The 23651-nt window shown below is 37.1% G+C and overlaps 1 protein-coding gene and 1 pseudogene across 1 annotated transcript; both read right to left on the minus strand.

Moving 5' to 3' along the window:
• Window positions 1–953: 953 nt before the first annotated feature.
• On the minus strand, window positions 954–6904 carry LOC109439633 (olfactory receptor 5B3; annotated as a pseudogene).
• A 15566-nt stretch (window positions 6905–22470) lies between these two features.
• Window positions 22471–23424, minus strand: LOC109439635 (olfactory receptor 5B17). Its single transcript, XM_074337091.1, has one exon. It carries the CDS (start codon window positions 23419–23421, stop codon window positions 22471–22473), a length of 951 nt encoding a protein of 316 aa, XP_074193192.1. The 5' UTR covers window positions 23422–23424.
• Window positions 23425–23651: the final 227 nt, after the last annotated feature.

Raw genomic sequence — 23651 nt, forward strand, 5'->3', positions numbered from 1 at the left:
AACATCAGTAACAACAAGTACAAAGACCCTGATGCAGGAGCATGCTTGGAGTTGTTTAGGAAAAGCAAAGAACTCAGTATGAATAAACTGGAGTGAATGAGTAGGAGAGAGGTAAGACATGGTAGAGCTTATCTAAAATTGAAGTATCCATGAATGAGTGAAATTAGACAGCTTTCATAGTATTTCCAGAGGAAAAAAGAATACCATTATTGTTATTTGATGCTTTTTTTTAAACACAGTTTAAAGGTTGGTAGTCTATATACACAAAAAATGAGAAATACCTTTATTATCAATCTATGCTCTTTTTGGTACTCTGGGTTTTCTTAGTTTTGAAAATCATCACATGACCATACTTTCTCTACCAAATGACTTACTAAAGACAGAAATATTAACCCCTTTGAGATGCTATACTCACATATCTCTAAAAAATATGCCAACAGAAAGTATACCTTAGTTAAACTATCCAGGTCATGGTTTTCTTCATTTTGGACTCCTGGAATAGTTTTTTTAAACAAGAGAAATTAAAAAGTTAGACATACATTTACATTTTAATACCAGAGTTATTTAACTTTTTAATTAAAAACTAGACATACTTCATCCAACTCCTTTAACAAATTTCCACTCTTGTGTATGGGCACACATGGGATCTTTGCATGTGCTTCTATTCATGGGTTTGTGTGAGCCCTGTTTTACATCTATGCTTGCATTGGCGTGTTGTAGAGAAACTGAACACATAAACGAATAAAACATAATTAAGGTTTATGACAAGCATCTAAAAATTCTTAAGATCCCCTTGGTCATCCTCATTCCGATATTATATATCTGAACATAATATTTTCTTTTTCCTAGGTGACAGACTTTTAAAGAGGAAAGGGTATCACCTCAGTAATTTAAATGAGGTGTAGGCTGTCAAGTGTGAGTTATTGCATGGAGAAGATCTGACAGGAATGAAATTAGGTCATTGTGGATACTACAGCTTTAAAGGTGAAGCCTAGAGATGATTTTGCATTCTCAACAACCTTCTTTGATGCCCTCTTGACCTCTTTGCTCTTCAGTCTATAAAACATTGGATTTAGCATGGGGGTGAGCATAGTATAGAATGCAGATGCATTTTGTCTGTGTCCATGGAATGACTGGAGCTGGGATGGGAGTACGTAAAGATGGCTGTCCCATAGAAGATGGAGATTATAGTGAGGTGAGAAGCACAGGTGGGTAGAGCCTTCTGCTATCCCTCAGCTGAGTACGTCTTCAAGATGGTGACAAATATGAACAGGGAGGAGTCAAGATAACCAGCTAATATATCTGTCAGAGCAAGAATGAGACATGACTGCTAGAAAACCACAGAAAGTGATGGACCAGATGGGACTCACAGAAAGAGAGACTGAATGTGTCCCTAATGTTGATAGAGGCATTTAGGAAACCACAGATGTAGAAGCCTATGGTCAGATGTGCACACACGCTTGTCGTCATGTTGGTGGTGTAACGTAGGGGTTTACACACTGCTGCATAGCGATCATAGCCCACTGATGCCAAGAGTAAATTTTCCATAGTGTCAAAGGCCACAAAAAAGAATATCTATCTGAGCAGCACATGCATTGTAGGAGATGACCTTGTCTGTTATAAGAGATGCAGCCATGACCTTGGGAGTGAGAGCTGTAGAGTAACCATAGTCCACCACAAACAGGTAACTAAGGAAAAAGCACATGAAAGTGTGGAGACAAGAGTCCAAGAGAATCAACAGGATCACTTTCAGGTTCCCAACCACACTGGTGAGAAAAATGAGAGTGAATAGGATAACGAGGGGGACCTGCAGTCCTGGGGTGTTGGATAGTTCTAGCAGGGTGAACTAAATCTCTTCTGTGTTGTTCTCCATGAATGTTTGGGAATCACAGGAGGCCCTGTAGCAATGAGAAATAAGGGAACAGAGTGATAAATGAATAAGAGATTGAAGTGAAATTCATTTATTATTATATGTATTTTTTTATTATAGTAATATTTTATACTTCAAGATTCCCAGATCTAAAGTATGAACTAGACAATAAGATTTAAGACACAAATTACCTATAGAGTTACACAGTGTTGAAGCTGAAAATTTTTCAGGGATCACTTTCAAATTTTAAATTTTATGTATTTGAAAACAGAAATGTGAAAAATGTAATGCCTTGATTAATATGTAAAGTTTTGAATAAATACATGTGTTGATTTAGTTTTTCTGACCCTTATCAATGCTTAGATCTATGTTGCTTATGTGGCAAGAGCTGCTCTAGACACTGCATATATATTTATTTATTACTCCCAACAACCCTATGGGATTGATTAATTATTATCCCCATTTAACTTACGAAGTACAGAGGTTGGGTCATGTATTTAAATTTACAAAATTATTACTGCCAACTCTAAGCTTTGTACCCAGGCAAAGTGATTCTTTTTTTAAAATTAATTAATTTTTTTTAGTTGTTTCAGGTGTACAAAACAATGTAATAGTTAGACATTTATCATTTATATACCTCACACAGTGATAACCCACCTCCCCCCACCTACTACCCCTCTGACATCGCATACAGCCATTACATTTCCACTGTCTCTATTCCTAATGCTGTACTCCACTTCTTGTAAATATATATATATATATATATATATATATATATATATATATATATATATATATATATATATATATATATATATATATATAATTATAGTTGACATTCATTATTGTTCAGCTTCAGCTTCAGGTGTACAGTGCAGTGATCAGGCATGTACATCATCCCTGAGGTGGTCTCCCTAATGAGACAAAGGTCCATCGGATACCCTACAAAATCTTTACAACATTATTTATTACATTCCCCAAATTGACTTTCGTATCCCAGTATCAATCTTATAGTTACCGATTGTGCTTTCTAATCCCCTCACTTTCTCCCTTATCCCCTCCCCTCCTTCCATCTAGCAATGCTCAGTTTTTCCTCTATGTCTCTGAGACTGTTTCTGATTAGTTCATTCATTTATTCTTTTCTTTAGATTCCACATATAAGTGAGATCATGTGGCATTTGTCTTTTTCTGTCTGACTTATTTCACTTAGCATAATATTCTCTAGGTCCATCCATATTGTTGCAAATAATAAGATTTCATTCTTCTGTATGGCTGCGTAATACTCCATTGTATAAATGTACCAGTTTCTTAATCCAGTCATCTACCGATGGGCATTTTGATTGTTTCCATGTCTTGGCTATTGTGTATAGTGCTGCAATAAACACAGGGGTGCATAAATTTTTTTCAATTAGAGTTTTGGATTTCTCCAGGTAGGTACCTAGGAGTGGAATTGCTGGGTCATGAGGTAGTTCCATTTTCAGTTTTTTGAGATACCTCCATACTGTTTTCCATAGTGGCTGCACCAATCTGTGATCCCACCAACAGTGCACAAGTGTTCCCTTTTCTCCACATCCTCGCCAGTACTTGTTGTTTGTTGATTTATTGATGATAGCTATTTTGACTGGGGTGAGGTGGTATCTCATTGTAGTTTTTATTTGCATTTCTCTAATGATTAGTGAGGTTGAGCATTTTTTTCATATGTCTGTTTGCCATCTGTATGTCCTCTTTAGAAAAATGTCTCTTCATGTCTTCTGCCCATTTTTTAATTGGGTTGTTTGTTTTTTTGGAGTTGAGTGGAGTGAGTTTTTTTTTAATAAATTTTGGATATTAACCCCTTATCAGATATATCATTGGCAAATATCTTCTCCCATTCAGTAGGATCCCTTTTTGTTTTATTGATGGTTTCCTTTGCTGTGAAAAAACTTTTTAGTTTGATGTAATCCCACATGTTTATTTTTTCTTTTACTTCCCTTGCCCAAGGGTATATATCAGTAAAAATCTTACTCCAGGTAATGTCTGTAAACTTTCTTCCTATATTTTCTTCTAGGAGTTTTATGGTTTCAGATCTTACATTTAAGTCTTTAATCCATTTTGAATTTATTCTTGTATATGGTGTAAGGAGGTGGTCCAGCTTCATTTTTTTGCATGTGTCTGTCCAGGTTTCCCAGCACCATTTATTGAATAGACTGTCTTTACCCCACTGTAAATTCTTGCTTCCATTGTCGTAGATTAAATGACCATATAGGCATGGATTTATTTCTGGGCTCTCTATTCTGTTCCATTGATCTATGTGTCTGTTTTTATGCCAGTACCATGCTGTTTTGATTACTGTAGCCTTGTAGTATAATTTGATGTCAGGTATTGTGATACCTCCCACTTTGTTCTTATTTCTCAAGATTGCCGAGGCTATCCAGGATCTTTTATGGTTCCATATACAATTTAGGATTATATGTTCTATTTCTGTGAAAAATGTCGTTGGTAGTTTGATAGGAATTGCGTTGAATTTGTATATTGCCGTAGGCAGTATGGACATTTTAACTATATTAATTCTTCCTATCCATGAGCATGGTATGTGTTTCCATCTATTTCTACCTTCTTTAATTTCTCTCTTCAGTGTCTTATAATTTTCTCTGTACAGATCTTTTACTTCTTTGGTTAAATTTATTCCCAGGTATTTTATAGTCTTTGAAGCAATTGTAAATGGGATTGTATTCTTAATGTCTCCTTCTGATATTTTATTGTTATATACAAATGCAAGTGATTTTTTAATATTAATTTTGTATCCTGCTACTTTACTAAATTCATTTATCAGTTCTAATAGTTTTTTGGTGGAGTCTTTAGGGTTCTCTATATAGTATCATGTCATCTGCATATAATGACAATTTTACTTCCTCCTTACCAATTTGGATGCCTTTTATTTCTTTTTCTTGTCTGATTGCTGTGGCTAGAACTTCCAGCACTATGTTGAATAGAAGTGGAGAAAGTGGGCAACCTTGCCTTGTTCCTGATCTTAAGGGGAATGGTTTTAGCTTTTCCCCATTGAGTATGATGTTAGCTGTGGGTTTATCATATATGGCCTTTATTATGTTGAGATATGATCCCTCTATTCCCACTTTCTTAAGAGTTTTTATCATAAATGGCTGCTGGATTTTGTCAAATGCTTTTTCTGCATCTATTGATATGATCATATGATTTTATTTTTCATTTTGTTAATGTGGTGTATCACATTAATTAATTTACGGATGTTGAACCACGCTTGCATACCAGGAATGAATCCCACTTGGTCATGGTGTATGATCTTTTTAATGTATTGCTGAATTCTGTTTGCTAATATTTTGTTAAGGATTTTTGCATCTATGTTCATTAGGGATATCGGCCTGTAGTTTTCTTTTTTTTGTAATGTCTTTGTATGATTTTGGGGTCAGGGTGATAGTGGCCTCATAAAAAGTGTTTGGGAGACTTCCCTCCTTCTGGATTTTTTGGAAGAGGTTGAGGAGAATAGGTGATAATTATTTCTTGAATGTTTTGTAAAATTCACCTGTAAAGCCATCTGGTCCAGGGCTTTTGTTTGTTGGGAGATTGTTGATTACTGATTCAATTTCCCTGGTGATGATCAGTCTATTCAGATTTTTCGTTTCTTCTTGAGTTAGTGTTGGAAGGTAGTAGGCTTCTAGAAAATTGTCCATTTCTTCCAGATTGTCTAATTTGTTGGCATATAGTTGCTCATAGTAATTTCTTAAAATTTTGTATTTCTGTGGTGTCTGTTGTCACTGCTCCTCTTTCATTTTTGATTTTATTAATTTGGATCCTCTCTTTTTTTCAATGAGTCTGGCTAAATGTTTGTTGAATTTATTTATCTTCTCTAGAAACCAGCTCTTGGATTCATTGATCTTTTGTATTACTTTTTGTTCTCTATTTCATTTATTTCCTCTCTGATCTTTATTTTCTCCTTCCTTGTACTCCCTTTGAGCTTATTTTGCTGTTATTTTTCCAGATCCTGTAAGTGTGAAGATAAATTATTGATTAGTGATTTTCTGTTTGTTTGTTTCCTTAGGTAGGACTGCATTGCTATGAATTTCCCTCTTAGGACCGCTTTCACTGCATCCCATAGATTTTGGGTCATCGTTTATTCATTTTCATTTGTCTCGAGATATCTTTTGATTTCTTCCTTGATCTCATTGTTGACCCACTCATTATTTAGTAACATGTTATTCAGCCTCCATGAATTTCTGTGTCTTCCAGTTTTTTTCTTGTAGTTGATTTCTAATTTCTTAGCATTGTGGTCAGAGAAGACAATTGATATTATTTCAATTTTCTTAAATGTATCAAGAGAAGAGGCTGGGAAGAGTGTGACACTGCCTGGCTAGGAGAGAGGACTCCTGCATCCCCAGCCCCCACCTTTTCTGGCCTGCCTGCAGGGCAATTACAATTGCGGAGACACACCCAGGGGTCAGCAGCAGGTGGCAGAGGCAACTCTATGCTTTCAGCAGCTCAAAAATCTCACGCCCTCCACACACACACACACACAGCAGCTGCATACCCAGTCCTCCCAGATCCTGAGCTCTATTTCTCCTCTGTAATCTGACAATACACCTCAGTTGAGGGGCCAGCTTGAGTCTTTGGAAGGGTAGGGGTAGGACTGGGAGAGTGGGGGGAGGGACCCTGGTATGGCGTTTACTTCTTTTGTCCAGACCTAGGGCCCAGCTGAAGGTCTCAGCTGAGGTTACTGCCTCAAACACTGGATATGCTGCTCTCTTGGCAGGACAGATCAGCTGTGGGATGGAGGGAAAGAGCCCACCTCCTGGCTCTTGTGGTCTCTGTTCTGGCCCTTTGTGTCTCCGCAGCCGCAGATGCCGGCCGCATCTCTACTCCACTCCCATCCCTTTTCCCCTGCTTGCCCAGTTTGCCCACCTTCAAGTAATCCTCATACGAATCTTAGCTGTTCTGTGTGATGAGTCCTTTGATCGATTATAGATGTCCAATTTGCGGTAAGTTCCGGGGGAGAACTCAAGAAGACCACCTCACTACCGCCATTCCTATGATGTCACTCGCAAAGTGATCCTTAATGCCACTGGTCTTAACTGAATTCAAATGAAATTGAATTTAATTCAGTTCATAATTATTCATTGTCTCCAATATTCCAAACACAGTGTTTGGGGTTTCACATGAAGTAAACGAAAGATATATGTGTAGTGCATGTGATAGGATAACTGAGTAGTAGGAGCATGTACAAATAAGAGATGCAGTTCTGAGGGAAAGTAGTGTCAGGTATAAAGTTAGGATTCTGGTGGAATCTCTAGGGTTTTTTATATGAAGAATCACGTCATCTGCAAAAAATGACAATTTAACTTCTTCACTCCCAATTTGGATTCCTTTTATTGCTTTCTCTTGCCTGATTGCTCTGGCTAGGACTTCCAGTACTATGTTGAATAATGTTGGTGACAGGGGGCTTCCCTGTCTTCTTCCTGTTTTAGAGAGAAAGCTTTCAGTTTTTCATCGTTAAGTATGATGTTAGCTAAGGGTTTTTGTATATAGCCTTTATTATGTTGCGGTACTTTACTTCTTTTTTTTTTTAAATTTATTTTTAAAATTTATTGGGGTGACAATTGTTAGTAAAATTACACAGATTTCAGGTGTACAATTCTGTATTACATCATCTATAAATCCCATTGTGTGTTCACCACCCAGAGTCAGTTCTCCTTCCATCACCATATATTTGATCCCCCTTACCCTCATCTCCCACCCCCCTTACCCTCTGGAGGTACTTTACTTCTATACCCATTTTATTAAGTGTTTTAATCATAAACGGATATTGTAACTTGTCAAATGTTTTTTCTGCATCTATTGATATAATCATTATTTTTATCCTTTATTTTGCCTCTGCGGTGTATCGCATTGGTCAATTTGCATATGTTAAACCATCCTTATGCCGCTGGAATGAACTCCACTTGATTGTGAAGTATAATCTTTTTAATGTATTTTTGTATTTTATTTGCTAGTATTTTGTTTAGGACTTTTACATCTGTATTCATCACCGATATTGGTCTGTAGTTTTCTTTTTTGTGTGTTATTCTTACTGGGTTTTGGTATCAGAGTAATATTGGCTTCACAAAATGAGTTAGAAAGTATAACCTCTTCTTTAATTTTTTGGAAGAGTTTGAGGAAAACAGGTATTAAACCATCTATCCTTCTTCTGAGTATCTCTCCCCAAAATCCAAAAACATTTACCTGTAAAAATATATGTACCCTTATGTTCACTGCAGCATTATTCACAATGGCCAAGATATGGAAACAGCCAAAGTGTCTTTTCATACATGATTAGATAAAGAACATGTGGTACATATATACAGTGGAATATCACTTAGCCATAAGAAAAGATGAAATACTGCCATTTGCAACTACATGGATAGATCTTGAGATTATCATGCTAAGCGAAGTAAGTCAGACAGAAAAAGTCGAGAACTATATGTGGAATATAAAAATGAAAGCAACAAAGGAACAAGACAAACAAATGAAGAAACAAAAACTCATAGACACAGACAATAGTTTAGTGGTTACCAGAGAGTAATGGGGGAGGAGGGTGGTAGGTGAGGGTAAACGGGGTCTAATATATGGTGATGGAAAGAGAACTGACTCTGGGGGATGAACACACAATGTGATATATAGATGATGTATTACAGAATTGCACACCTGAAACCTATGTAACTTTACTAAACATTGTCACCCCAATAAACATTAATTTTAAAAAAATAAAAAAAATAAGCAAAGTGTTGAATAGACATTTCTCCAAAGAAGACATGTAGGTATGTAAAAAAAAATGCTCAACATCACTAATTATCAGGGAAATGCAATCAAAACCACCATAAGATACTACTTACACTTTTTAGGATGACCATTATCAAAAAACAAAAAATACCTTTTGGTGAGGATGTGAAGAAATTGGAACCCTTGTACATTGTTGGGAATATAAAATGATGCATCCACTATAGAAGACAGTATGTAGATCCCTCAACAAACTTAAAGTACTATATAATCCAGAAATCTCACTTCTGGTGTTTACCCAAAAGAGTTGAAATCAGGGCTTTGAAGAGATATTTGCACTCCCATGTTCTCAGCAGCATTATTCACAATAGCGAAAAAATGGAAACAACCACATGTCTATTGGTGGATAAATGGATAAAGAAAATGTGGTATATACATAAAATGGAATATTAATCAGCTTTAAAATAAGAAAATACTGCCGTTTGCAACAAAATGGATGAACCTGGAGGATATTTATCTTGGTGAAGTAAGTCACAGAAGGACAATACTGAACGAATCCACTTATAATGAAGTATCTGAAGTAATCGAACCCATAGCAGCAGAATGTGGAATAGTGGTTGGCAGGGGCTTGAGGAGGGGAAATGAGGAGCTGCTGTTCAATGATTGTAATGTTTCTGTTATTCAAGATACATAAGTTCTAGAGATCTGCTTACAACATTGTGCCTACAATTAACAATGCTGTACCATACACTTAGAACTTGTAAGGTGGGTAAATCTCACATTATGTGTCTTTGTCACCACAAAGAGAATGAGTTTGGATCTGTTATTCATACCATGTATAAAAATCAATTCAAAATAGAAGAGGAACCAAAATATGAAAGGTAAATACAAAAAAAAAAAAAACCACCCAAAAAACATATGGGTAAATTTTCATGACCTTGGATTTCAGAATGTTTTTCTGGTATGACACAGAAAACAGAAGCAACAAATGAAAAAATAGACAACTTGGACTTCATCAAAATTCAAAACTTTTGTGCATCAAAGGACAAAAGTGGAAGTGAAAACACAACCTATAAAATGGGAGGAAATATTTCCAAATCATAATCTGATAAGGTTTTGATATACAGAACACATAAAGAGTTTGTAGAGCAAAATAGCACAATAGGAAGTCCCAGTCTTCTTCCCCCACCAGAAAAATCAATAAAACAAAGATATTGGGGCTCATATAACTTTATGGGAGCTTCAGAATTCAATTCAGAAGTTGCCACATCTCAGAAGAGCACAAAACGAGTAAAGCTGCTATGAAATGGGTAAGAAGAGCAGTTTCATTTTACCTGTGACAGTGCTCCCTCCCTCCCTCCAAGCTAGCACAGCTCAGCACCAAAAAAGATCTATGTGGCTCTTGATATCTCCTCAAGAGAAAGAGGCAATGTGGCATGCATCTGATATCACCAGCCTTGTGGGATACCACCCAAGAGACCTACTTCTGTCTCACATCACTCAGAGACAGAAGCAACCCATATCGTTAGAATCTCTTGGGGGCAATAAAGAACAAAGAAAAGGAGTGAGGTTCCTGGCAGCCTGCCCAGCCCTGCCAGATTGAGAGAAACTGCACAATACTTATATTTCTCCTCCAGGAAGAAGGGAGAGAGGTGGAGCTTGCACGCATCCTCCCAGCATCTCTGATGCGTTCCCCCAGGAAAAGGGTTTTGTGGCCCTTAGCAGCCTGCATCTTGTGTCAGGATTCAAAGAATGTGCACAGTCCTGAAACTTCCATTTCAACATAAAAGGAGAGAAGTGGAGCTGGCATGCAACATCCCAACATTTCAGTGCACTGTCCTAGAGAGAAGGGGCAGGAGACTTGCAGCAGCCTGCATGTCTCTGTGAGATTAAGTCCACAACAATGAGACATCTTCCCAGGAAGGAAGGCCCGGAGTGGAGTGTACATCCAGCATCCCAGCCAATCAGTGCACTGCTCTGAATAAAAGGGGAAGGTGCCATATGGCGATCGGTATACATACACTAAGTAAAAGAAGTTAGACATAAAATGTCACTGTCTTAGTCAGTTAGGGCAGCTATCACAAAACAACATAAATTTTGGTGGTAATAAGGAAAATATTTATTTCTCACAGTAAAGAAGCCGGAAGTCTGAAATCAGGGTGCTAGTATGATCAGGTTCTGGTGAAGGTCCTATTCTGGTTGCCAATGGCTGACTGATTGTATCCTCACATGGCAGAGCACATAAATAAGCTCTCTGGGGGCTAAGGACACAGATCCCGTTTATGAGGGCTCCACTCCCATGACCTCATCTAATCTTAATTACGTGCCCTAGTCCTCACCTTCTAATACCATTAGCAGGTAGGATTTCAACATAGGCGTTTTGGGAGAACACAGTCATTCAATCCATAACAGTCACATATTGTATAACTTTATTTATAATATTTTTCCATAAAAAGTAAATCCATAGTCTGAAAGCAGAGTATTAGTTCCAAGGGTGGGGAGCCGAGGAGAAGGAGGAGTTACTGCTAACTGGGTACGAGGTTTCCTTTGTGAGTGAAAAATCTTTTGGAATTAGATAGTGGTGATGGTTGCACAACATTGGGGATGTACTAAATGCTACTGAATTGTACACTTTAAAGTAGTTCATTTTATGTTATGTAAATTTCATATTAATTAAAGAGAGACAGAAAGAAAGAAGTTAGATAATAAGAAGAGAAACTAATGTGAACACAAAAGCAGAGATTGAACTGATGTCGATACATGCCAAGGAATGCTGGAAGTCACCTGAGGATGCAACATACAGGGGCAGATTCTCCCCTAGAATTCCTGGAGACATACCATGGTTTCATTCCAGTGAAACTGACTTCTGACATCTGGCCCCCAGAACTGTGAGAAATAAATCCATGTTATTTTAAGCCTTTGAGTGTATGGTAATTTATTACAGCAGCCATAAGGAACTAATATAAAATCTTTGTAGTTTTAAACAATTGAATTTTTTTGTTTAATTTCTCACTGCCGAATGACCTAACATGTTTTGTTCTCTGTGTTCTGTTTTTACAAATGATGAGTCTTTTGCTTCACTTCCCCTTATCATTAATTTATTCACTCATTAAAATCTTTCACTGAGCCCCAACTCTTTTCTAGACATGAATTTTTATCAGAATAGAAATCAGAAATTTTTTTCAGTGTTTGCAGAATTTTAATTTTTTCAGGGAACAAAAACTAAAGAAGTAAATACATGCAGAAATAAACATACAATTATACATTTTGATCAAAATATGAAGGAACAGATGACAGAGTCAATATTGAGGAAGTCAGCCAATGTAAGTTTGTTCATTAACTGAATCACATTTTCATTAGACACTTGAGTTTTTCTATGTAATCAACATTTGACTAGATTCTGAGAATACAGACCTAAATGAGAGGACATGACTGATCTCAGAGGACTCACAATTTAGTGCTACAGTAATTATAAATACAAACCAATATAACTGTTTTTCAATAGTTATATGGAGAAAAGTGACAATATAAAGGAGAAATGAAAGAAAGGTAGGGAATGAAATGGGAAAGGTAAAAAAATGAGAGGTGAGAAGAAAGGAGAAGAGAGGAAAGTTTTGAGCATCCATTTTGTTTAAAGCACAGTGTTATATTCTGGCTTATTCAGTATATGTTCTGGCTTAATCAGTACATAATTTTGTGAGGTAGGCATTACTTTCCCTGGTTGAAGTTCAGAACATTTAATTGACTTGCTTTATATCAAAACGCGTGTTGAAATGGAATTCAAGTTGAGCTCTTTTCCATCTCCAAACACTGCGCTAATTTTATTTGTGTCAGCCATTTCCGTTATGATTTGGAAGTTGGAGGAAGATTCACAAATAAACAATTGTGGAATTAAATTGTGTTAGAGCAGTTTGACAGTTTTTCTCATTTGTATAGCCCCTCACTCCTGACTCACTCCCAATGCATATAGATTGACCTTTGGGAAACTTTCTATATTAGTTAGTGTAAATAATACTAACTGCTATACAAGCAAAACTCCAACATTCCAGGGCCATGGTCATAGAGGTTGTTCAATTAGTTGTGCTATGGGAAATCATACGGAGATTCAGTGACCTTGTTTTTTTTCTGTTTAGTGGTTATACTATCTCTTGTGGTCTGAATCCTCTCTATCCAGCTGATGACAAAGAATGAGAGTGAGCAGAGGCTCACACGGAAGCTTTCATGAGAGACCTGAAAGTGGCACATACGACACACTCATATTTCACTGACAGGAACACAATCACATTGTCTCACTTAACTTACTGAAGGCTGAGAAATTGAGCCTCGCTCAGGACTAAAAAGGAAATAGCTTAGAAAACAATTAACCTGTTTTGTTTTAGTGTAATGCTTTGATCAGCAAATATCTGTTTGTATTTCCTCCATACAGAGGACATATCGTTCACCTCCAACCAGGGAGACAACCTAAAGTTCAAGTAATTATTATAGAACTTTCACATCTAGGCTATTGAATAAGTTAAATGATCCTCTCCATCTAGTCCAGATATGGCTCCTTATGGTCCAGCAACTTATAAACCAAAAATAAAATTAGTTCATTCTACATGCACACCAAGTAAATAAATATTGTTGGACCATGGTAAAGATAATTAGAAAAGGTAAACCTCCCACCTTAACAGAACGTAATGAAAGACACACTGGCCAGTTTGGAAATCTTGCTGAATTTACATTACAAAAGCCCCTTAAACCTGGTAATGGGAGATATTTCTTTATGAGACCTGATTTTTTTCCCTCTGGGCATAATTCAATTTTCCACTGTTTTCCTTGACCCCTTGTTCCAACCACTTGAATGGCTTTTTATTATTCATCGTTCTTCATTACCACTTCTTTTTTTTCCTCTCCATATCTTTATTTTTTTAATTAAAATTTTTTTTATTTATTTATTGGGGTGACAATTGTTAGTAAAATTACATAGATTTCAGGTGTACAATTCTATATTACATCATCTATGTATCACATTGTGTGTTCACCACCCAGAGTTAGTTCTCTTTCCATCACCATATATTGAACCCCATTTACCCTCTTCTAGAGCCCCCCTCCCCCCTTACCATTTGGTAACACCTGAACTATTTCCTATGTCTATGAGTTTTTGTTCCTTCATTTGTTTGTCTTGTTATTTTCTTTTCAGTTTTATATATCACATATCAGTGAAATCATATGGTTCTCTACTTTTTCTGTCTGACTTATTTTGCTTAGCTTTATAATCTCAAGATCCATCCACGTTGTCACAAATTGTCCTATTTCATCTTTTCTTACCACCAAATAGTATTCCATTGTGTATATATACCACAACTTCTTTATCCATTCATCTATCGAAGGACATTTTGGTTGTGTCCATGTCTTGGCCACGTAAATAAAGCTGTAATGAATATTGGAGCACACATGTTTCTATGGAAAAATGTTTTCAGGTTTTTTGGTTAAGTACGCAGGAGAAGGATTGCTGGGTCATATGGTAATTCTATTCGTAATTTTTTGAGGAACCTCCACACTGCCTTCCATAATGGCTGCACCAGTCTGCATTCCCACCAACAGTGTATGCGGGTTCCTTTTTCTTCATAGCCTCTCCAACACTTGTTATTATTTGTCTTGTTGATGACAGGCATTCTAACTGGGGTAGGTGATATCTCATTGTGGTTTTTATTTGCATTTCTCTGATGATTAGTGATGTTGAGCATTTTTTCATATGTCTATTTGCCATTTGTATGTCCTCTTTGGAAAAATGTCTATTCAGGTCCTCTGCCCATTTTTCTATTGGGTTGTTTGTTTTTTTGTTGTTGACTTGTATGAGTTCCTTGTATACTTTTGATATTAGCCCCTTATCGGAGGTGCTGTTTGCAAAAATCTTCTCCCATTCAGTTGGTTGCTTCTTTATTTTGTCAATGGTTTCTTTTGCTGTGCAGAAGCTTTCAAGTTTGATATAGTCCCATTCGTTGATTTTAGCTTTCACTTCCCTTGCCTTTGGAGTCAAATTCATAAAATGCTCTTTGAACTCAAGGTCCGTAAGTTTAGTACCTATGTTTTCTTCTATGCAGTTTATTGTTTCAGGTCTTATGCTTAGGTCTTTGATCCATTTTGAATTAATTTTGGGACATGGTGAAAGATAGCCGTCCAGTTTCATTCTTTTGCACATGGCTTTCCAGTTCTCCCAGCACCATTTATTGAAGAGGTTGTCTTTTCTCCATTGTATGCTTTTTGTTTCTTTGTTGAAAATTATCTGTCCATATTTATGTGGGTTTGTTTCTGGTTCTCAATTCTATTCCATTGGTCTGTGTGTCTGTTTTTCTGCAATACCATGCTGTTTTATTGTTGCCCTGTAGTACAAGCAAGTCAGGGAGTGTGATACCTCCAGTATTGTTCTTTTTTCTCAGGATTGCTTTGGCTATTTGAGGTCTTTTGTGGTTCCATACAAATCTGATGATTTTTTTTCTATTTCTTTAAAAAATGCCATTGGGATTTTGATGGGAATTGCATTAAATCTGAATATTGCTTTGGGTAATATGGTCATTTTAACTATGTTGATTCTTCTAATTGATGAGCATGGAATGTCTTTCCATTTCTTTGTGTCTCCTTCTATTTCTTTTGAAAATCTGTTATAGTTTTCAGCATATAGGTCTTTCACATCCTTTTTTAAAGTTTATTCCTAGGTATTTTATTCTTTTTGTTGCAAATGCAAAAGGAATTTTTTTTTTCTTATTCTGAGATTCAAATATTAGTATTGGGAATGCAATGGACTTTTGTATGTTGATTTTGTAGCTGGCAACTTTACTGTATTCGTTGATTGTTTCAAATAGCTTTCTGGTGGAGTCTTTAGGGTTTTCTATATATAGCAACATGTCATCTGCAAAGAGTGGCAATTTAACTTCTTCATTCCCAATTTGGATGCCTTTTATTTCTTTCTCTTGTCTGATTGCTCTGACGAAGACTTTCAACACTATGGAAAAGCACAGGTGATAGGGGACAGCCCTGTCGTGTTCCTGAACGTAGAGCAAAGGGCTTCAGTTTTTCACCATTACTTATGATATTAGCTGAGGGCTTGTCATATATGGCCTTTATTGTGTTAAGGTATTTTCCTTCTATACCCATTTTATTAAGTGTTTTAATCATAAATGGATGTTGTATCTTGTCAAATGCTTTTTCTGCAATTGATAGAATCATATGATTTTTTTTTTGTTTTGTTTTGTTTTATTAAATTTATTGGGGTGACAATTGTTAGTAAAATTACATAGATTTCAGGTGTACAATTCTGTATTACATCATCTATAAATCCCATTGTGTGTTCACCACCCAGAGTCAGTTCTCCTTCCATCACCATATATTTGATCCCTCTTACCTTCATCTCCCACCCCCCATCTCCCTTACCCTCTGGTAACCACTAAACTATTGTCTATGTCTATGAGTTTTTGTTTCTCATCTGTTTGTCTTGTTCTTTTGTTGTTTTGGTTTATATACCACATATCAGTGAAATCATATATTTCTCTGCTTTTTCTGTCTGACTTATTTTGCTTAGCATTATATTCTCAAGATCCATCCATGTTGTCACAAATGTTCCTATATCATCTTTTCTTACCGCTGAATAGTATTCCATTGTGTCCTTTGATAGATGAATGGATAAAGAAGTCATATGATTTTTGTCCTTTATTTTCTTTATGTGATGTATCACGTTGATGGATTTGCATACGTTGAACCATCTTTGTGGCCCCTGGGATGAACCCCACTTGGTTGTGATGAATAATCTTTTTAATGCATTGTTGCATTCGATTTGCTAGAATTTGTTTAGGATTTTTGAATCTGTATTCATCAGCGGTATTGGTCTCCAGTTTTCTTTTTTTATGTTGTCCTTACCAGGTTTTTGGTATCAGGGTAATGTTGGCTTCATAAAGTGAGTTGGGGAGTATTGTCTCTTCTTCAATTTTTTGGAAGGGTTTGAGTAGGAGAGATATTAGATCCTCTTTGAAGGTTTGGTAGAATTCACTAGTGAAGCCATCTGGACCTGGACTCTTGCTTTTGGGAAAGTTTCGGATGGCTTATTTAATTTCCTTACTGGTGATCGGTCTGTTTAGATTTTCCAATTCTTCATGGTTCTGCCTAGGAAGGCTATATGTTTCTAAGAACTTGTCCATTTCTTCTAGGGTATTGAATTTGGTGGCATATAGTCCTTCATAGTATTCTTGGATGATCCTTTGTATTTCTGTGGCATCCGTGAAAACTTCCCCTTTCATTTCTGATTTTGCTTATTAGTGACTTTTCGCTTTTTATCTTAATGAGTGTAGCACAGGGTTTGTCAATTTTATTAATCTTTTCAAAGACTAGCTCTTGTCACATTAATTTTTTCCGTTGTCTTTTTGTTCTCTATTTCATGTAGTTCTGCTCTGATTTTTATTATTTCCTTTCTTCTGCTGACCTTGGGTTTCATTTGTTCTTCTCTCTCCAGTTCTTTAAGATGTAACGTAAGGTTATTTCTCTGGGATTTTTCTAGTTTCTTGTGATAGGCCTGTAATAATATAAATTTCCCTCTTGAAACTACTTTTGCTGCATCCCAAAAATTTTGGTAGGATGTAGTTTCATTGTCATTTGTTTCTATGTATGTTTTGATATCGCCTCTTATTTCTGCTTTGACCCGGTTGTTCTTTAAAAGTATGTTGTTTAATCTCCACGTATTTGTTTTTTTTTTTCTTGCTTTCTTTTTGCAGTTTATATCCAATTTCAAAGCCTTGTGATCAGAGAATATACTTGGTATGATTTCAATCTCCTTAAGTTTGCTGAGGCTGGTTGTATGTCTATCCAATGTATGTCTATCCTTGAGAATGTTCTATGTACACTAGAAAAAAATGTATAGTCTGATGTTCTAGGACGAAGTGCTCTATAAATGTCAATTATGTCCATTTCATCTAATGTGTCATTTAGGTCTGTTATTTCATTATTTATTTTCTGTTTGGATGATCTATCCATAGCTGTCAACGATGTGTTTCGGTCCCATACTATAATTGTGTTTTGGTCAAGTTCTCCCTTTAGTTCTGTTAGTAGTTGCTTGGTATATTTCAGTGCTCCCTGATTGGGGGCATAACTATTGATGACTGTTATGTCTTCTTTTTGTATAGTTCTCTTTATCATTATGAAATGTCCATATTTGTCTCTTGTTACCTTTCTTATCCTGAAGTATGTTTCACCTATGTCAGTATGGCAATACCTGATTTTCTCTGGATACCATTTGCTTGGAATGTCAATTTCCACCCTTTCACTTTGAGTCTATGTTTGTCCTTGTAGCTGAGATGTGTCTCTCGGAGGCAGCATATGGTTGGGTTTAGTTTTTTGATCCAATCTGCTACTCTGTGCCTTTTTATTGATGAGTTCAGTCCATTTACATTTAGGGTGATTATTGATATGTGAGGATATCCTCTCATTCTATCTTTGATTTTCTGGTAAGACTCTGTCTCCATTGTTACTTTGCCTTTTTGTTGTTGTCTCTTATTTCTGTGTGGTGGTATTCTATGATTTTTTCCTCTGTTTCTTCTTTTATTACATTGTATGTTTTAGTTCTGGTTGTGTTTTTTTTATACAAGTGGTTACCAATAAGTTTATGTAAAAGAAAGTTTCATATTTACAGTATTCTATTTTCTTCAGCATGCTGACTTTTTCCATTCCCATATTCCAGTTCATGCCTTTACTCTCCCCCCTTTAATTTTTTGTTGTCACAAATTATCCCTATTTATGCTGATTTGAATAGCCTCATTCAGTATTTCATGTAGTGTAGGTTGTGTGTTAGAAAATTGCCTCAGCTTCTGTAAGTCCGGGAAGGTCTTTATTCCTCCTTCCTAGCTGAAGGATATCTTTGCTGGATATATTATTTTTGGCTCATTATTTCTGTCTTTCAATAGTTTGAATATATGAGTCCACTCCCTCCTGGCTTGTAGAGTTTCTGCTGAAAAATCTGATGATAATCCAGTTGGGTTTTCTTTGTAGGTTATTATCTTCTTTTCCTGGCCATAGTATTCTTCCTTTGTCATTAATTTTTGACAGCTTCAATACAATGTGCCTTGGAGAAAGTCTGTTGGGGTTGAGGCAATTAAGTGTTCTATTTGCTTCTTGGATTTGAGGATCTAGTGCTTTCCACAAGTTTGTGAAGTTCTCGTCGACCGTTTGTTTGAATATACTCTCTGTTTCCTTCTATCTTTCTTCTCCTTCTGGTATGCCTATTATTCTTATATTGCTCTTTCTGATGGAGTCAGAAAGTTCTTGTAGAGTTCTTTCATTTCTTTTAAGTCTCAAGTCTCTTTCTTCTTCCATCCCTGTCATTTCCAGACATCTATCTTCGATGTCACTGATTCTTTCCTCCATCTGCTGAACTCTACTACCTAAGCTGGCTATTTCATTCTTCATTTCTTTTACTGAGTTCTTAACCTGCAGAAATTCTATTTGTCTTTTTTTTTTTAATTTCAATCTCTTTGGTAAAATGTTCATTTTGTTCTATGATTGTGTTTCTGAGTTCATTAAACTGCCTGTCTTGTGTTTTCCTTCATCTCGTTTAGTTTTTTAAGAACTGCAATCTTGAATTCTCTGTCATTTAACTCACACATTTCCATATCTTTAAGTTCATTTTCTGGAGACTTTTCATTTTCTTTCTGAGCAGTCTTGTTATCTTGGTTATTCACAGCAATTAGTGATTTATTATTTCTCTTCCTAGACATCTCCAGGAGTGGGTTCTGCTAGAGGTTGATAGAAGGAGGTCTTTCTTTTGTTTTCCAGTAGGTGTTGGTAGAATGTTTTATTTTCTCTCTGACCACAGCCTTTTATTCTCTCTCACACTGTAGTGTTATATTTTCTTTGCACTATTCCGGCTTCTCACACAATGGGGGGGTTCCCTGGAAGGCGTGCTTCTCCTCTATGAACAGTTTACCTGGGTCATAGGGCTCCGACCTCTGTGGGGTGATGTGGAGAGCTTCTTAAGTTCCAAAGCTCTTCCTGCACCAGATTCATAGACCACGTGTTTTAGCAGCTCTGTTTATTCCTGTAGGGATCCACCCAGATAAGTGGGGACAGAGGCAGGGTGGGTTGTGAGAGGTAGCCCAGAGCAATGGCAGTGACCACCACCACAGCCAGTCCTGCTTCCATGGCTCCCTCCCTTTTGCTGGAGCTAGTTGGGCTATGAATCGGTGTCTGCAGATCACAGTTTTCACAACTGCAAATATTCTGTTCTTTTGATCTGACACTGCTACTGTTCTGCTTCTATCACTGGGCCGGTGGTGCTGGGGTGAGCTCTGGGAGGGTAGGGAGAGGTTGGCTAATCTCAGTGCCTAAGCCTTCCATTTTCTGCTCAGCAGTGAGGGCTTAAATCTCCATTTTCAGCCTTCTTCCCTCAGTGTTTGCCCAGAGGGCTCTGCCGTGAGCACTGGGTTCAGCCGTGTTTTGTACTGTCCCTTGAGCCCTGTGGGCCATAAGTGGAGCCCTAGCAGTCTGAGTTCTCCCTCTCCCTCAGCTGTGGTATGTCCAGAATACAGCGAGCTTGGAGCAATGAACTAGGTCTGCACCCACGCAGCCCCATCACTGCACTTCTCCCTTCCCTCCTCCCTGTTCATGGAATTTGCCCATGTAGCAGCAAGGGGCTACGTTTTATGTGGCCACAGAATTTGGGTGTTGAATATGCATTCACCATGCACACTGAGATGGAGTTTAAGGAGCAAAACACTATTTATTAAGTGAGGCAATAAGTAAGATAGACAGAATAAAGCAAAGTAAGACAAAGAGTAACGAGTTCTCACCACCTGAAGAGTGTTTCCAGGGCTCTGGGGAACCGAGACAGCATCTTGGCTTCAGGTGTGCCTGGTGAGCATCCCCGTCAGAGAGTTCTGACTAGGGCTCCCCTGGGAAACTAATTTTATAAGGTTTTTTCCAATAGATTACCAGTGAAAGGAATGTTAGGCCATAGCAATTATAATCAGCAAGCATGGGGACAATGAATCACAAGTTTCAGGGTAATTATCTAGGGTAGAAAGCAGGGGACATAATTTCGGCATGTACCTGAGGTTTCTATGGCCACAGGGCAACCTATGTGATCCTATTCATGCATTCCACTGGGTGGGTCAGCTATTGTTCAACCAGGAAGGCTGGCGAGGCCTTCCTGATTTTACTCCTGCTGACTGGGGAGTCAATGTCCGGATGCCACCTGGACAGAGCGTTCCCCTGATGGAAGGCACAAAGGGGAACCTAACTCACATTATGTTTACAGCCTACCATTAGATGATTTCAGTAGTGTGCCTCTGAGTCTTGCCTGTCTGCTGCACAGGGAATCCTTTGTGGAGTTATAGTTGTTCAATTTGTTGTAAATTCTAGGGAAGATTTCAAGAGGCTCACCTCACGCCACCATTTTTATGATGTCATGTCTTCATTACCAATTCTGAAGTATACCAAACACAAAACTATGTCCCACATAAAATTAACAAAGGTGGTGTGTTCATAAAGTTTCTGCAAAGGAAACCATCATCAATCACTTTCATTTCAGCAGAGGTCAAGCTGGTTAGAAGAGTAGGTTTATTGAGGAAAATGAATAAATACTGAGTCATATGATTGGCAAGTGTTTTATTGAGATATGGTTTTCAGAAGTAGGAGAGACCTCCTAAATGGTCTTCAGATACATTTGTCAATCATTGGTTGGCTTTAAGCAGGTAAGCAGTTTGGAGAATTAAAAAAAAAGGTAAGATTATTCAATGTTAGGGGTGGAGAGTGTTTTGAGACTGCTATTTTCCTGTAAGAAGTTGTGGTTGTTAATAAGTAGATATCGGTGGTATTCTCCCCTTGAAGTGTACAAAGCTTTTTCACCTGACTTCTACCCATATAATTTGGAATTTCTGGAGTTGTTTTAAGGCTCAGTAAAATGATTTTGAAATCAAGTCTCAAAGCTTTATTTCCAGTGAAAGAAGCAGACTAAGCTAATGCTCAAAGGGACTTTCCATTCAAATTGAGAGAAGTAGATGAACAGGTGAATTAAATACCAAAAAAAGAAAAAGAAAAAAGAAAGGGAGCTGAATGTTGATGACTGTGAAGAGCAAGTTTAGGGAAAAAGTTCATGGTAGGGGAGTGACTATTTTATAAAATAGTTCATGGCAGGCCTCTACAACCAACCTGGGTGGGTAACATTTAATCAGCAATCTGAAATGAGTGTGGGAATATCCCATGCAGAGGAACCAGCTAATACAAAGAAGCTAAGACAAGGGCATGGTTGGAGCTGTCCAGTATTGCTATAAAACAGTGTGAATGAAATGGGATGAATGGTAGGAATGTGATAAAACATAATATAGCTTAACTAAAGTATAAATGAGCGAGTGGCATTAACTATTTCAAAACATTTACTGCCAAAAAATGAGTAACATTATTAACTTCAGTGCAATTTCTAAAACAAAATGTGAAGAGTTGGTACTCAAATGATTAGGGTGAAAATGACAATCATATCCCTCCTTTTATTCTAATATGGCTATTTACCTTTGAAAACTTTCACATGCATATGTATGCTTTTTCTTTCCAAATCACCCAGTAATGACTTAAGCATTAGTTTATTAAGCTGTTATAATTATTTACCTTCAGATAAAATGTGCCAAGAAAAGCATGAACTTCATTAAATACACTTCACATGAAACTATCATTATTTTTGTCTGCATTTTATATGACTGGAACTATATTCAACTAAAAATATAAATTAGACAAACTTTTGTTCTAATATCCCAAATGACCATTAACATTTGAGCTATTGTAGGGAGTAGATCTAAGAGGAATGAAACAACTTTTTGTAGATTCTATGTCACTAAGACGAAACCTAGAGAAAATTTTGTCCTCTCAACAACCTTCTTGAATGCACTCTTGACCTCTCTGTTCCTTAGGCTATAGACCACAGGGTTCAGCATGGGGATGAGCATAGTATAAAACACAGACGCGATTTTGTCTGTGTCCATGGAATGACTGGAGCTGGGCTGTAAGTACATGATGACGACAGTCCCATAAAATATGGAAACTGCAACAAGATGAGAAGCACAGGTAGATAGAGCCTTCTGGTATCCCTCACCCGTGTGCATCTTCAAAACAGTAATAAATATGAAGAAGTAGGAAATAGATATAACAAGAAGTGCAAAAAATACATTAAAGCTTGAGAGGAGAACAAGAATTAGTTCACTAATGTCTTTATTTGAGCAAGCCAGAGTCATGACTGCTGGAACATCACAGAAAAAGTGATGGATCACATTGGACATACAAAAAGAGAGAGAGAATGTGTCTCTAATGTTAATAGAAGCATTCAGAAAGCCCAGGACATAAGAGCCTATGGCCAGACGTGCACACACACCTGTTGTCATGGTGGTAGTGTAATGCAGGGGTTTGCACACTGCTGCATAGCGATCATAGGCCATTGAGGCCAAGAGGTAACTTTCCGCAGTGGCAAAGACTACAAAGAAGAACATCTGAGCAGCACACGCATTGTAGGAAATGACCTTGTCTCCTATAAGGAATCCAGCCATGACCTTTGGAGTGATTGTTGAGGAGTAACAAAAATCCACCAGAGATAAGTTACTGAGGAAAAAGTACATGGGAGTGTGGAGACGAGAGTCCAACAGGATCAACATGATCATCCCCAAATTCCCAATCAGAGTGATGAGGTAAACGAGGGTGAACATTATAAAGAGGGGGACCTGAAGTTCTGGGACATTGGTTAGTCCTAGTAGTATGAAATCAGTCACCTCTGTATTATTCTTCATGGATGTCACTTGAGAACCACAAGATAACTGTAACAACATGAAGTAAAGGAATACAGTGGTGAACAAAGAAGGGTTGCACAGAAATCAAAATGCATAAGCATTATTTTATTATAGCAATGATTAGATTTTCAATATTCCTCATTTCTACTGCATGGGAATGACATTACAATTTAGTGATAACTTATCTATACAATAATAGAGTTTTGTAGAGGAAGGATTTTAATGGATCA

The sequence above is a fragment of the Rhinolophus sinicus genome, linkage group LG06, assembly GCF_036562045.2.
Source record: "Rhinolophus sinicus isolate RSC01 linkage group LG06, ASM3656204v1, whole genome shotgun sequence".
NCBI lineage: Eukaryota > Metazoa > Chordata > Mammalia > Chiroptera > Rhinolophidae > Rhinolophus > Rhinolophus sinicus.

Excerpts from the sequence above, each read along its gene's own strand:
- LOC109439635 (XM_074337091.1), bottom strand. The coding sequence starts at position 23,421 with ATGAAGAATAATACAGAGGTGACTGATTTCATACTACTAGGACTAACC.